Source organism: Juglans microcarpa x Juglans regia, chromosome 7D (genome assembly GCF_004785595.1).
Source record: "Juglans microcarpa x Juglans regia isolate MS1-56 chromosome 7D, Jm3101_v1.0, whole genome shotgun sequence".
Classification (NCBI taxonomy): domain Eukaryota; kingdom Viridiplantae; phylum Streptophyta; class Magnoliopsida; order Fagales; family Juglandaceae; genus Juglans; species Juglans microcarpa x Juglans regia.
In genome coordinates, this window is record NC_054606.1 from 22576306 (window position 1) to 22591137 (window position 14832).

Here is a 14832-nt window from a genome sequence, read left to right on the forward strand (position 1 = left end):
AGTTTGTTTGGATTTGCATTGGTGGATCATGAAGGGTAACCTTCAATTTGAGATGTGAAAAAGGGGGTTTGGCCTTTCTCATGTGGTATAGAGGATGTGGGTGGTGCTGCTTGCACTGATAAGTACATCACTCCACTAAAAAGAGATAGAAAAGTCTTAGGACCACTTTGACAAAAAGTCGACAGAATTTTCTGACTTGTGGCTAACCCACTTTTCTATAAAGTGCACCATCACGGTGTTGGTCTTAATCAACAAGGGTGGAAAAAGCCAAGTGCCCTTGTTAAGGGCATCATGCACCTATTGTGAACTCCACCCATTTTGCCTATACTTTTTTTTTACCTTTCTCACCACCTGTTTTCCTTCGTACAAGTCACAATTATGCTTGTTTTTTTTTAAGGCATTTGGGGTTAGGGGGAAGGGATTCGATTCCCAAATATTTCATCTTGTCTCCTACTACTTGTGGTTGATATTGTAAACTTTTGGCAATTTGAAGGTGTCATGTCTCATTACAATCCAATTAAAAAACTCCATTCTATTTCTTAATCTTAAGGTATATATTTTTTTAAAAAAATTATTTTTATCAGCAACTATTCCCTACCCTACACCTTATGAAGAAAAAAGCTATAAGTATGGGATGTATAAATGAATATTGACTGATGAGTAAAATTTTTATTTTTTTTTCCATACTTAGCTGCACGGATTTATACTCCATGTTTTCCCTACAAGTTGACAAATGATTAATATGTGCCTAGGGCATGTGTGGACTTAGCATGCATAGAAAATCGGAGTTTACTTATAAAATAGTTTTGTTGTTGAAATAATTAACTCTTAGTAGATTTCCAACTTTCTATAGAATTGTCACAAAGTGATTGAATTTGCATGTGAGGCTTATGCATTGCTTTGTTGACATGTGAACTCTACGTGCCACCGCCACCGCATTTCAAAACTTCTGATAGGCTTGATCATTAGAATCAACATCTTCGAGTTTTTTAAATTTGACCCACCCCATCCAATCGTGATCCTCACACGTCACCATAGTCGTATTTGCGATTTATCTCGACCAAGAGAGGCAAAAAATCTAAGAGAAAAAGAGGATAGAAAAACCATCCAGCTAACCCTTTTTTTTTTTTTTTTTTTTAAGGTTTGGCATGTGATTATTTTGATTCCTCTTGACTTGGTGATTCGACTTTCAGTTATAATTTTTTTTTGTTTCAATTTTCTTCCCCAAATTAACAGTCAAAGTCTTCACGGCATTGTCCACTTTCCCCCTTAGTTGTTGACAGCTTGACATTTAACCCAAAGAAACCAAAGAACTATAGCATTATAATTATTATTATTTTTTGCATCCCACTCTTTCTTTCACATTTTCCCTCCATCCAAACACGGAAGTAAAGAAATAAAGAAGAAAAATAAAAGGAAAAAACTTTCCCGAGAAAAGAAGGAAGTGTCAACTTGGAAAATTTAGATATATATGATGGGCGTTATCCTACGCCCTTCCATTTGTTTTTTTCATTTTCTTTCTTTCTCCTGTTGCTAATACTACTACAGCATTTTTCTACTTTCATGATTCCTCTCTCTCTCTCTCTCTTCTGCTCCTGATCCTGAGAGCATCGATCAGATCATAGTTTCCTAGATTTTCCCACTCTTTCCCGTACTTTCTCGACCCCGAAAACCTCTCTCCCAGACTAACAGGGGCGCACGCACACACATACGCGGACACACCTCGAGCTCCGCGACCTCTCGATCACCAACTGCTTCGATTGATTCTCTTCCCATAATTAAACAACTGCTCTTCTTGCACACTAAATTTTACTTTGCAGTCCTCACTGCACGACCCGTACTCAATTCGAAGCATCGGATGGTACGGTACTATCAGTGCAGCTAGTTACGGAAACCGTAATTGATGGAACTGGGGCGGAACTGAGTGCGTATGAATGCTTGCTACGAGGCTCGATGCGGCTTTTAGGGCTGAGTGAGAGTGTGAATTTGGGGGTGAGTTGGAAAGGGAAGGCGTGGTTAAATGAAATTGCTGAATGGAAGGATTTGGTTTTGAGAATGGGTGAGTCAAAGACTGGTGGTGGCGTTTAGGTTTTCGTTTTTGCGTGATATCGCGGACGGATAGGATGGCTTCGGATCTTAGCAGGGCTGGTCCCGTCGAAAGGGATGTCGAGCAGGTATTTGCTTTCCTTCGTTTCTTGGATATTTTAGTTTATTCCTTTGGTTCAATGTTATACATTCAAGAATCGGCTGATTTTGAGCTTACAATGAGATACCAAACACTGTGAATTCTATTTCATTGCTTGTGCTAAGTGTTAATTTTTGTTTGGTTCTACGTGATGCTATTTAGGTTGCATTCTGGATATGAATCTACGCGATGTTAATAATGATGGTGCAATTATTTGTGGAGTTGGGTTGTCCATGATGGATATTTAGGGGTGGCTTTAGACTAAGTTGTTTGAACAGACTTAATGTACTTGTTACCGATGAATTTTCAAATTTCAAGTCGTTGGAATGAACTGAAAGATGATTTTTTTTTCATGGTAGGATGACTTTCCTTTTTTTTTTTTATAAGTAAAATAAGTATTATTAATCCAAGAATGGGCAACAACTGCCAATTACAAAGTAAGTAGGTCCTATCTACGTAGGCACATTAGAAACTAAGAAATCATGAAGGTCCATGCCATTAAAGTCCACAGCAATGGCCTAAGTACAAAGCGTTCTGAAAAAGAAAACTTTTAGCTCCTCCATAGATCTCTTTGTCTTCAAACGTCCTCTCATTTCTCTCCTGCCATAAGCACCACATAATACAGATAGGGATTATCTTCCAAATCACTTTGATCTGATACACACCTTGAATAGAGGTCCAACACGGGCCACAACAATGGCCCAGGATGACTTTTTTTTTAATCGGTAAATACGAATTTTATTAAAAAAAGGTGAAGCCAAGTACACGGGGCATATACAAGAATGGTAGGATGACTTTCTACCTTAAATTGTTGGTCAGCAATGTTCTTTTTCACCATTGGCCAACCACCCAATGTCGGGATGTAGTTTGCTCTTTGTGATATGCATCTGTGACGGGAGGGAGTCGGACTATACAGGAGAATTTACTTTTCTTTTTATTTTTATTTGGCTCCATTGAGGCCCCATGGGCCTATGAGCAAATGTGGGTAGGTCACCCTCTCCATCGTTTAAATTTTTGTTCCCTAGTGTTGGTGGGATTTCATCCCAGGCCTCTTGGGGTTACACCAAGAGAGTCAGATTTTGTTTTGACTTTCATGTTATCCACTTCCTCCCTTCAGTGCTAGTCCTAAATGCTGGTAGTGGATAGCTTGTAAGTCAAAAGACAATCTTTACGAAACCTTCCCTCTTTTCTGTACTGGTTCATAGACGAATGTTGTCCCTCAGAAAGTTTACGGCTGAACCACATAATGCTCACTTAAATATAATTCTATGGATTAATATTATACTTATGGGTTGCTTATAACTGATCTTTAACAAGAAATTTATAAAAAAGACTGATATGAAACAAGTCGATATCTAAAATCTTGTACAGCATCTCTGATATATTCAGGAAGTTGACTTATTTTTTATTTTATTTTTGATAAGTAAAAAGTTAAGGAAGTTGACTTATCACAGTTGATCATTGAATTGGATATATCATCTTTATACATGATATAATTTGCAAGGTTAGGCCAGATACCTACTTTTTTTTTTATAAGTAAGAGTTAAATTTTATTGATACGAATGAAATAGGCCAGATACCTACGTATCGAAAAGATAGGTCAGATGCCTTTATAAGAACTCTCTATCTACGCAAGAGTATTATAATGTGGCAAGAATGTCAAGTTTTTTGTAAATAAACTGACAGAAAAAGGAGATGTTGCCAATCTTTGAGTAGATCTCAATCTAGACTCGTGGAGGAGTGGGAGGGGAGGTCAACTATGTTATACGTATCTTTCTGCAAGGGATTTTCTGCTTTATGCCCTTGTAAAATGTCAAGTCTAGTCTATTCCAGTCACTTAGACTCAGAGTGCAAGTTGGTGCTACCTCACCGATCAAGTGGGATAACAGAGCAGATAGGCTTTTCAAATGGGACTTACTGTGTCAGAATTTATTTCGGAATCTTGTCTGTGGGTGTTACTAGGCATTACTTATTTATAACTCTGAATAGCATGCTTGTCATTTTTTTTCTTACTTCTTTATGTTCTCCTCTTGATAATCGGCTTGTGTTATTGCCTGCTTCCAAATGAGCTGAACATGCTTAAGTTAGGTTCTTGGGTGATATTTATGGCAGGCCATTACTACTCTTAAGAAAGGGGCATACTTGCTCAAGTATGGAAGAAGGGGGAAGCCCAAGTTTTGTCCATTCCGGCTTTCCAATGTAAGCTTGACCCCATTTTTTCAGTCATGTTTATGCAATCTTCTACACTCCAGTCTGCATTCCATGGTTATCTTTTATATATTGGCAAGTATGCTTGTGCATTCCCACCTCCTTCCACTAGTTTATCATTTTTATTTAAATCTAATCATTATGTCATTGGAACTCAACTTTTTCTATAAGTAAGAAAAATTTTATTAATAGAAACTAGGTAAAGCCAAGTACACGGGAAGTATACAAGAGAGACACCTAGTTTAGAAGAGGGAGAAATATAAACAACTCATGTTCCTAATCTTTCTTATGTGGGATTTCGGGCTTGTTTGGGTATCGAGGTATTATCAGATTTTCTCAAAACTTCTCATAATTTCTTTACCAAACATCACTCAAACACAAAACACTTTCAATTTCAAATCTTCAAAGTGTCCAAACGAGCCTTAGTATCTTTCATGAACATTATCAAGCTTCTAGACAGGTAAGTGGTATTGCAATTCTTTTAGTATCTGTATTTCATGGTCTGTTGTAGTTATAGTCAGCTTTTTAGTTCCAAAAATATTGTGAGTCCTTTTACTTTGGCGGGAAGGGTGTGGGAGAGATAGTTCTATTTTCAGGTATCAGATAACGATGTAATTATCCTGCAAATAAGCACAGCATATGATGTCTCCCTCTCTCTATGTGTGGAACAGCCAACCCAAACATTGTATAATCATACTAACTTGGTGTATAACTGTAACATTACCTTCTCATAGGGTTAGGAATGCTACATTATGACATTACATAGAACCAGGTAATAAGTGGTCCATAAACATTGAAACCTCAAAATCATAAATTTTATTTAATCACAATACAATTTGTAAAAGAGTTTAAAAAATTGAAACTAAACAATATCCTCAAAATCTCATGACTTCAAAATCCAAAACTTAACAACTATGTAGTGAACATTTATTATAAAGGTCAACATTTTTCCTTTTTAAAACTTCTCAAAATTTTCATTATCCAGAGATTGACTAAGTTTTCCCTTCTTTATTTATTTGTTTTTTCATACTTTTTTAACATATCTATGCTCCGATTTCCTCATGATGAAGGAAATTGGGATAAGAAAGGAGTGACACATGCCCTCTCTCGTATATATTTATTTATTATATTTAGTTTTTTTTATTACCGATAAAAAAATAATTTCCATACATTCTATTTGTAAAAATTACTAAATTGTCCCTAAGTTTTTACAAAATTACAAAACCTCCCTTTTTAATAGTCCTTTTGTGTTTTTCATTTTACAGAAATATATTCATATTTCTTTTGTGATACAGCATGCAGACACAGATAAATTTGGAGAGAATCCATTCAGTTGTATTTGTTCCTGCCGAAAGATAAAAAAATAAAAAGGATGACTGTTTTATTTATTGTCAAACCAAATGCCATTTCCAAAGTACAATAAGTAGGCATTACTAGCTAAATACATGCCAACCAAACACTCAAATTGAATATAATTTGAGTCGTAATATATCCCACTCTCTTATGGGTTATGACTTGTTATTTTTCCTTCAATGCTCCGCTCAAATGGATGGAATTGGAACAAATAGCTATTTTCTATGAGTACAGTTCATAAATGCTTACTTAGTCCTTGAGAAATAAAGTTTCCCATGCACTTGTTGTTTGTATCCCTTCCCCGAAGAAAGTAGGTAGGTCCATAAGACGCGTTATATTCGCATGCAACAGAGCTTTTAGTTTTGCTAGCAAAAGTTAAATGTTTGATTTTTATTGCTTTCAGGATGAGTCTGTTCTGATATGGTATTCGGGGAAAGAGGAGAAGCACCTTAAGCTAAGCCACGTGTCTAGAATTATTTCTGGACAACGCACTGTAAGTGTCTTTGATGTGTAGATGATATGTAATATTATGTGACAAGAGATAGACATCTTTCATCTAATAATTCATCTCATTTTTCTTCATCCCTTTTCTGGTGCGTGAAAATCATTTGTCGGACTAGGACAACTTACATTGTTTATTGTTTGATCAATATATGATAGTTTAGTGTGCAAATCATTGTAATTATAGTCCTGACCTCGCATGAGCAGAACTTGGAATTAACCGCATCCAATTTAACACCCAACACTTATTATAAATATAATCTCTATTTAACAATTAGTTTATCTTATTAAACAAGTTTCTATTTAAATTGGGAATCTCGCCTCTTTTATTTTTGGTTGAACTTTTATTATTCAGTCACTATCTTATCTGTCTCTGAAAGGTTTCTTTGCCTTGGATCTTGAATCTGTAAACAGATTGCAGGCTCATGGCTACTGATAGAGTTCTGTCTCTTGCTAAGACAAACTTTAACTAGGATGTTTTGCCGTGTCTGGATGCTAAATTTGTTCACTTGTATTATTGGTCATCTTGTTTTCTCCCTTCTCATTCTCAGTAAAATTTATTGGCATTGGAGATACTGATGCTTTCTTATGAGCAGCAGGTCACTGACTTGTTTGTGTGTGCCGTGCACATTTCTTGCCTTTAACCAATTTTAGTGGCTTCATACTTGGTCATTAAGTTTTTCTACTCTACTAATTAATCATGTTATAATTTTTGCCAGCCAATCTTTCAAAGGTATCCACGGCCTGAGAAGGAGTATCAGTCATTTTCGCTCATATATAATGACAGATCGCTAGATTTAGTAAGATTTGTTTATTTAGTCGTCTCCTTGCACTATTATTGTTATCGGTTGCAACTTACATCTTGTGGCTGTGGTTCTCTAAGCCATATCTGTCTGCTTAGTGGTTTTAGTGTTGAGGTGCTTTGTAATTTGGTGATCTGATCCTTCTGAAACAGATTTGCAAGGATAAAGATGAATCTGAGGCATGGTTTGGTGGTTTAAAAGCACTAATTTCACGTTTCCATCACCGTAAATGGAGAACAGAATCAAGGAGTGATGGAATCCCTTCTGAAGCAAATAGTCCTAGAACATGCACCCGAAGAAGTTCTCCTTTGAATTCTCCTTTTGGTAGTAATGAAAGCATGCAGAAGGTATGGTTATCTTGTTTCCCACTCTCTTCCCATTGAGTTAAAAATGTAACTTACAAGAAGCTTCTTATGCTTGATTGCTTGATTCAGGATAGTGGAGATCACCTTCGCCTTCATAGTCCATATGAAAGTCCCCCAAAGAATGGTCTAGATAAAGCATTATCGGATGTCATATTGTATGCTGTTCCTCCCAGGGGTTTCTTCCCTTCAGATTCTGCTAGTGCTTCAGCCCATTCTTTGTCATCAGGAGGATCCGATAGCATACAGGGTCACATGAAGGCAATGGCGATGGATGCTTTCAGAGTTAGTCTATCAAGTGCTGTTAGCTCATCAAGCCAAGGTTCTGGTCACGATGATGGTGATGCCCTGGGGGATGTTTTTATTTGGGGGGAAGGAATAGGGGATGGTGTTCTGGGTGGTGGAATTCATAGAGCTGGGAGTGGTTTTGGTGTGAAAATGGATTCTTTGTTGCCAAAAGCCTTAGAGTCTGCAGTAGTACTTGATATCCAGAACATTGCCTGCGGTGGACAGCATGCTGCCTTAGTAACCAAACAAGGAGAGATTTTCTCCTGGGGAGAGGAATCTGGAGGCAGACTTGGGCATGGAGTAGACTCTGATGTTTTGCATCCAAAGCTAATCGATGCCCTTAGTAGTACTAACATTGAGCTTGTAGCTTGTGGTGAGTACCATACGTGTGCTGTAACACTTGCTGGTGATTTGTACACGTGGGGTGATGGGACTTTCAATTTTGGTCTTCTTGGGCATGGAAATGAAGTGAGTCATTGGGTCCCGAAGAAAGTAAATGGGCCCTTGGAGGGCATACATGTTTCATCTATCTCTTGTGGACCCTGGCACACTGCTGTCGTAACCTCTGCTGGGCAATTGTTTACTTTTGGAGATGGCACATTTGGTGTTCTGGGCCATGGAGATCGGAAAAGCATTTCAATACCAAGGGAAGTGGAATCCCTCAAGGGGCTCCGCACAGTCCGAGCAGCTTGTGGTGTTTGGCATACTGCTGCAGTTGTAGAAGTCATGGTTGGGAATTCAAGTTCCAGCAATTGCTCTTCAGGAAAGCTGTTTACTTGGGGAGACGGGGACAAAGGTCGTCTTGGGCATGGTAATAAGGAAGCCAAACTTGTGCCCACCTGTGTTGCTGCTCTTGTTGAACCCAACTTTTGTAGAGTTGCCTGTGGACATAGTCTAACGGTTGCCCTTACAACCTCTGGCCATGTCTACACAATGGGCAGTCCTGTTTATGGCCAGTTGGGGAATCCCCAGGCTGATGGGAAAATCCCTATTCGTGTTGAAGGAAAGCTCTCCAAGAGTTTTGTGGAGGAGATAGCTTGCGGTGCTTATCATATTGTGGTTTTAACTTCAAGAACCGAAGTCTATACTTGGGGCAAGGGAGCAAATGGTCGTTTAGGCCATGGGGATACAGATGATAGAAACTCCCCAACGTTAGTAGAAGCTCTGAGAGATAAACAAGTCAAAAGTATTGCCTGTGGTATTAATTTTACAGCAGCTATATGCCTTCACAAGTGGGTCTCTGGTGTTGACCAGTCTATGTGTTCTGGCTGCCGACTGCCATTTAATTTTAAAAGAAAACGTCACAATTGTTATAATTGTGGACTTGTTTTTTGTCATTCATGTAGCAGTAAGAAGTCTCTTAAGGCTTCTATGGCACCAAATCCCAACAAACCTTATCGTGTCTGTGATAATTGTTTCAGTAAACTAAGGAAAGCTATTGAAAGTGATGGTTCATCTCATTCTTCTGTGAGCAGAAGAGGAAGTATCAATCAAGGGTCACTCGAGTTCTTTGAGAAAGATGACAAGTTGGATTCCAGATCTCGTGTACAACTTGCTAGATTTTCTTCAATTGAGTCCTTGAAGCAAGTGGAAACCCGATCTTCTAAAAAAAATAAGAAACTAGAATTTAACAGCAGTCGGGTCTCGCCTGTTCCAAATGGAGGCTCCCAGTGGGGAGCACTTAATATTTCTAAATCTTTTAATCCAGTTTTTGGGTCATCAAAGAAGTTTTTCTCAGCTTCTGTTCCTGGATCAAGAATTGTTTCACGGGCAACATCCCCAATATCAAGGCGGCCCAGCCCACCTCGATCAACAACACCAACCCCTACCCTGGGAGGACTTACCTCACCAAAGATTGTTGTTGATGATACAAAAAGAACGAATGATAGTCTCAGCCAGGAGGTTGTTAAATTAAGGACACAGGTATATGCTTCTCCCTGCTTTTTAATCACAAGTTAATTTGCTCATTTACGTGCAGTATCTACATTTTATTTCACCCACATTTTTTCATGTAGTGAGAATGGGTATTGCACTGGCAGGTGGCAGATTAGAGAAAGCACCATGACAAAAACATCTATCTCCTTTTTGGTTTTGAAACTTGAAAGTAGAGAATGAGTGCTGTGCGACATTAGGCACTTATGTTATCAAGTTGATTTATGTTCTATAACTTAGCCGTCATTCATGATGTGAAAAATGTGGGCAAGCATAAAGCTGTCATTCATGATGTGAAATTTGTGGGCAAGCATAAAATGCAAGTTAGTTGTAGGAAAATGAGTGTCATATTGCAGTTATTGACTTGTTTACGCGTGACTTGTAGTGCCAGGGCATACGTAAGGTTTTTTGGGGTGGATTTAGGTCAAGATGTTGTCATCTATAGTTAATTTGAAAATGGAAGCAACTCCAATATGATGAAGTTAATAGCATGGCATATAAATGTTTGTATATTGCATGCAAGTGTGATGATTGATATGATTCTTCCCTCCATCCCTCAGCACTGTTGACCAAGATTTTTTTATAAAGTAAAAAGACTTCATTAAAAGGTGCAAAGGCACAGTCCAAGTAGTACACAAGAAATACACCTATCTAGAAGGAGAACACTACTGAGCAAGATGCGTTGGAATTTCCAAGACTTGCCCCTCTCTATTTCTTGAGATCAATGAACTAAATAGTAAATGATGAAATTGTGAAAGAAAATAGAGGACCTCTAAACTTGTCAATGAAATGCAGTTACCTAATAAAAGTAGTTCATATGTTCCTTTTGAAGATTTTAATCTTCCAGTGTATCATCATTGCTGTGTCTTCTTTGTGGGCTGCTCACTGGGTATAGCCATCTCCATCTCATATTCCTTTCCTCCTTGGGTCAAACCAAAGAGCTAGTCCACAGTAAAGGGGCACTGCTTGGCTACAAGGGCAATATGTGTGGTGTGTGCCTATGTGAATACATGATAAAATGTCACCATGTTATCGGACAAGGAGTTGAAGCTACAATATTTCATACAAGTGTTCAAACGACATCACAGCGCATAAGTACTAGAGTTCATGACAAAGTTAGATAATTCAAATTGTACAAAGTCAAATACTTTCTGAAATTGTGATTGAAGTGACCATTTGTCTGAAGAACTGGTTTTAAGCTTTTAGCAACCATTGATTTATTTTATATGCAAGCATAAAGTTTTAATATGATGTTTAGCTGACTAATAATGCAAGCTAAACATCACAACTATATGCTTACATATATAACAAAAAAACTATTCTTACTTTAACTTTAAATTTCTCTTTTGTATGTTTGTTCTTGACAAGCTATTCCTGCTCAGTTGTATGTTTGTTCATTATTCCTAACCTATCTTTATCTTGCAGGTGGACAGTCTCACTCGCAAAGCTCAACTTCAAGAAGTTGAGCTTGAAAGAACAACTAAACAGCTAAAGGAAGCAATGGCAATTGCAGGGGAGGAAACTGCAAAATGTAAAGCAGCAAAGGAAGTCATTAAGTCGCTTACTGCCCAGGTAAGATGGATGTTTACATGTATTAGTGTGATAATGTTTCTAGTTTTTTGGATTACCATGTCAATGAAATCTACCATTTATGTTCTGCATGTCAATGGAAAGAAATTTTTTCTTTTCTTGTTTTTCCCCCTTGAAGGATTTGGATGGAGTCTGTTTTCTGTAAGTCTGGTTTCAGCATGAACTTAAAAGGGATTCTTTTGGAAAAGGAAAAGAAGATAAGATTACTTGCAACATTTTCCCTTTTTATTCCACTATGTCGTGATAATTGGAAACGATACTATTGCTTTGTGGTTTCCTTGTTTAAGTACTTTGTTTGTGCCTTCACAGACCATGGGGAAGAAGGAGACTTGTTTTTTCTTTTGTTTCCCATGCTCTGGCCCAAACCAATCCAACCACCCCCCCCTTGCGGGAAGTGGCTGGGACAGTTTAGATGGTTTTATTAAGTGTGATTCTCAAGTACACAGGGTGTACACAATGGATACACTAACTAGAAAGTACAAAGAGGTTAAAGAACTCCTGAAGTTAAAGCTGGAAGAACATATGCATGCAGACAAGCGCAAAGACTCCTATCATTACATGTAATTTATATGCATCCATAAGAAGGTACAATTGCAATGAAGTAAACAACTATAGTTATATGGTTATGATGTTAATTGTATATTTATAGATATTTAGGTACTGGAGCATTTAGGGAACTAAGCCGGATCAGATAGGATACAATGTGCTTGTTTCTTTAAGGTTTTAGACCATAAACTTGCCAAAATAATTTGTGGCCTTGGTTCTTATGAGGCTCTATTGAGGTGCATTTTAACGTTTTATTCGGACATATTCACTTTGGCTATAAATAATTTGCCACTACTATTTTTTCTCTAACATGTTGTGATACACCAATGCCTCCATTTTCTGTCTGTACCACTTGGTTAAGCTCCACAGCATATTGAGCTGTAATTAGTCATACCATCCTGCTCAAGGTATAATATCCTTTTCATTAATGATGTTAAGGTAATGCTGGATTTCTGCTTGGTAACTTGTTTTTGCTGTGAGGTCAATAGAGGCTTATACTGTTAAACAGTTAGCATTTCTTGAAAACTCTGTGGCGCTAGCTCCGTAAGTAGGCTTTATGTGTTTCTAGCGTACTTAAAAATTGAGTCTTCTCTTCTCTTTTATCGAGACATTTAATAGATACGTGGTTTGGTTTTGAACTCATGTTTTCATTGGATGCAGATGGAACCTTAATGCTTGATAGAGATTAAGCCAATGATCCTTGATAGAGATTAAAGTTTTAGACTTTTATTTATTAGTAATAATTATTCAAACTACCTATCAAAAAAAGTAATAATTATTCAAACTAAAAAATTGGTGTAATTCAAGTACACTGGAAGAACACGAGAGATGCTGAAAACCAGGAACAGATTCACAAATTTCATTCGCCACTCAAAGATAAGATTTTAATGGAAAAGCTTTAATCCCTCCCATTGATTTCTCACAATCTTCAAAGTTCCAACCATATCTCTCTCCAAATACAACACATTAAGCAAAATGGAGTCAATTTGGATAAAACCCAATGATGGTTTCCAAACTGTCCTTTCCAACACTCAAGGAGATCCACCACTCTTGGAGGCATTACACAATCCACTCCAAATAGTCTAAATGCAAGATTCCACAAAGCACAAGCGATTCCACAGTGAAGCACTAGGTGTTTGACTGATTCTCCAGTACTTTTGCACACAAACACTAATAAACAGTGCTAGGAGTTTGTTGCAGGAGTCTTAGGGGTTAATTTCCAGAACAGTGACTTTAGAGCTCATAAATCACATGTAGGAGGAAAAAGACAATATACAAAAAATTCGTCGTCCAAAAGATGATGTAGGTTATATGATCGTATTTTTTTTTTTGGATAAGTAGGTTATATGATCATATTTCACAGACAACTAACATTAATCTTAAGGAGTCACTTTTACTTGAGCTTTTATGCTGAAACATTTTTTTGTCTTTCTTGTGCTGAACAGTTGAAAGACATGGCTGAGAGGCTGCCTTTGGGAGCTGCTCGGAGCATCAAATCACCTTCTCTTGCTTCTTTTGGCTCCAGTCCTGCTTCCATTGATGTTTCTAACGTTTCTATTGGCCAAATGAATGGTCATGCGACATTCCAAGAACAAGACCCAAATGGATCAAACAGCCAGTTACTTTCTAACGGATCAAGCACCAATAGTAACCGTAGTTTAGGCCACAACAAACAATCCCATTCAGATACAATGACTAGAAATGGAAGCAGAATAAAGGAATCTGAATCTAGTCTTGATACTGATGTCGAGCAAGACGAGCCCGGTGTATATATTACACTTACATCTCTTCCAGGAGGTGCCAAGGATCTCAAGCGAGTTCGCTTCAGGTACATCAACTGCAGCCCAGTTTTCTTTCCATTTAAAAGGGCGGTTATTGTTTTAATATTTAGTTTTGTGGGGGGTTTTTTTACTTTGCCTTGCATCTGAAAACCCAGAGCTCATTGTCTTTGTCCCCTTGGGTACTGAGGAGATGTAGAATTTCTTATGCACCCCCTTAATCGAGTTTAAAAGTTAACCATATCATGATCTTAGTTATATAGAAGAAAAAAAAAATCTTATCATGATCGGAAACCTGGATAAAATGTGAAGTATTCTTTAAATGGTGAATGCAGTCGGAAGCGATTTAGTGAGAAAGAGGCAGAACAGTGGTGGGCAGAGAACAGGGCGAGAGTATATGAACAATACAATGTACGCATGATTGACAGGTCAAGTGTTGGCGTGGGCAGCGAGGACTTGGCTAATTGACATATGGGAATGATCATCTGTAAATGAAATGATCTTTTCCACAATACAGCTTCACTTACTGGGAGGTTGATACTAATTGATTAGATGTGGCTTCCATCTGCTATACAAGTTTGAGGGAAGCAAGGTTTGGTATAAAGGGTTTGATTTGTTTTTGTATTTTCGCATAATTTTTTTTTTTTTTTTCCTTTGAGATTTTTACCTTCCATTTTTTTCCCTATATGTGCCTTGTGTGGGGGTTGAGAGTGATGAGAAATGTAAATTCGTAGTAGGTTGCTGGCTCATGTAGTTGTGGATACCATGTAAATTCCATAAGCAAAATGTATCTGCTGATAATTTCTGTCAGTCTATAAATTCATTAGGCTCGTACTGAAGGCAGCAGTTACGTACCATTTAGGGGCAAATGCATCTTTCCATTCGTCTTCTCGGCTTATTGTTACAGGAGAAATTGCAATTTTTTATTTTATTTATAAAAACTTGCAAGAGTTATGCTACTTTATAAGTCCGTCATTGCTTACTTTTAAATTTATTATTGTTGTAAAAAAAAGTTGAAAGACTCTTTTTATACTAATTTATGTGACAATTTCAAATTAGTAGAGCATTTTGTGGCAATAGACGGCCTTGGAAATATATATTTTTTTACCCATAATACAACTTTTTATTAACTCACTTTACTTTTTCCATAAAAATCGTCACAAATCCCAAGAGGAATATTAGGCATTAGTTACTATTTATTTTTACACTATACACTTATAATTTTTTTATTGAGTGGAGATATTTTTATAGGGTGTGTTTTTTATAAAGTGCGGGATGTGAGATAG

The 14832-nt window shown here is 37.4% G+C and overlaps 1 protein-coding gene across 2 annotated transcripts; it reads left to right on the forward strand.

Annotated features, from left to right (window-relative positions):
* Positions 1 to 1699: 1699 nt before the first annotated feature.
* On the forward strand, positions 1700 to 14403 carry LOC121238794 (PH, RCC1 and FYVE domains-containing protein 1-like). Of its 2 annotated transcripts, XM_041135823.1 has the most exons (9): positions 1700 to 2174; positions 4298 to 4384; positions 6150 to 6239; positions 6967 to 7047; positions 7203 to 7397; positions 7485 to 9623; positions 11058 to 11204; positions 13214 to 13596; positions 13882 to 14403. In XM_041135823.1, exons 1-9 carry the CDS (start codon positions 2124 to 2126, stop codon positions 14012 to 14014), a joined length of 3306 nt encoding a protein of 1101 aa, XP_040991757.1. In that variant the 5' UTR covers positions 1700 to 2123; the 3' UTR covers positions 14015 to 14403. The 2 variants fall into 2 exon arrangements, with proteins under 2 accessions (XP_040991757.1, XP_040991758.1); XM_041135824.1 differs by lacking the exon at positions 6967 to 7047.
* The last annotated feature ends 429 nt before the right edge of the window (positions 14404 to 14832 follow it).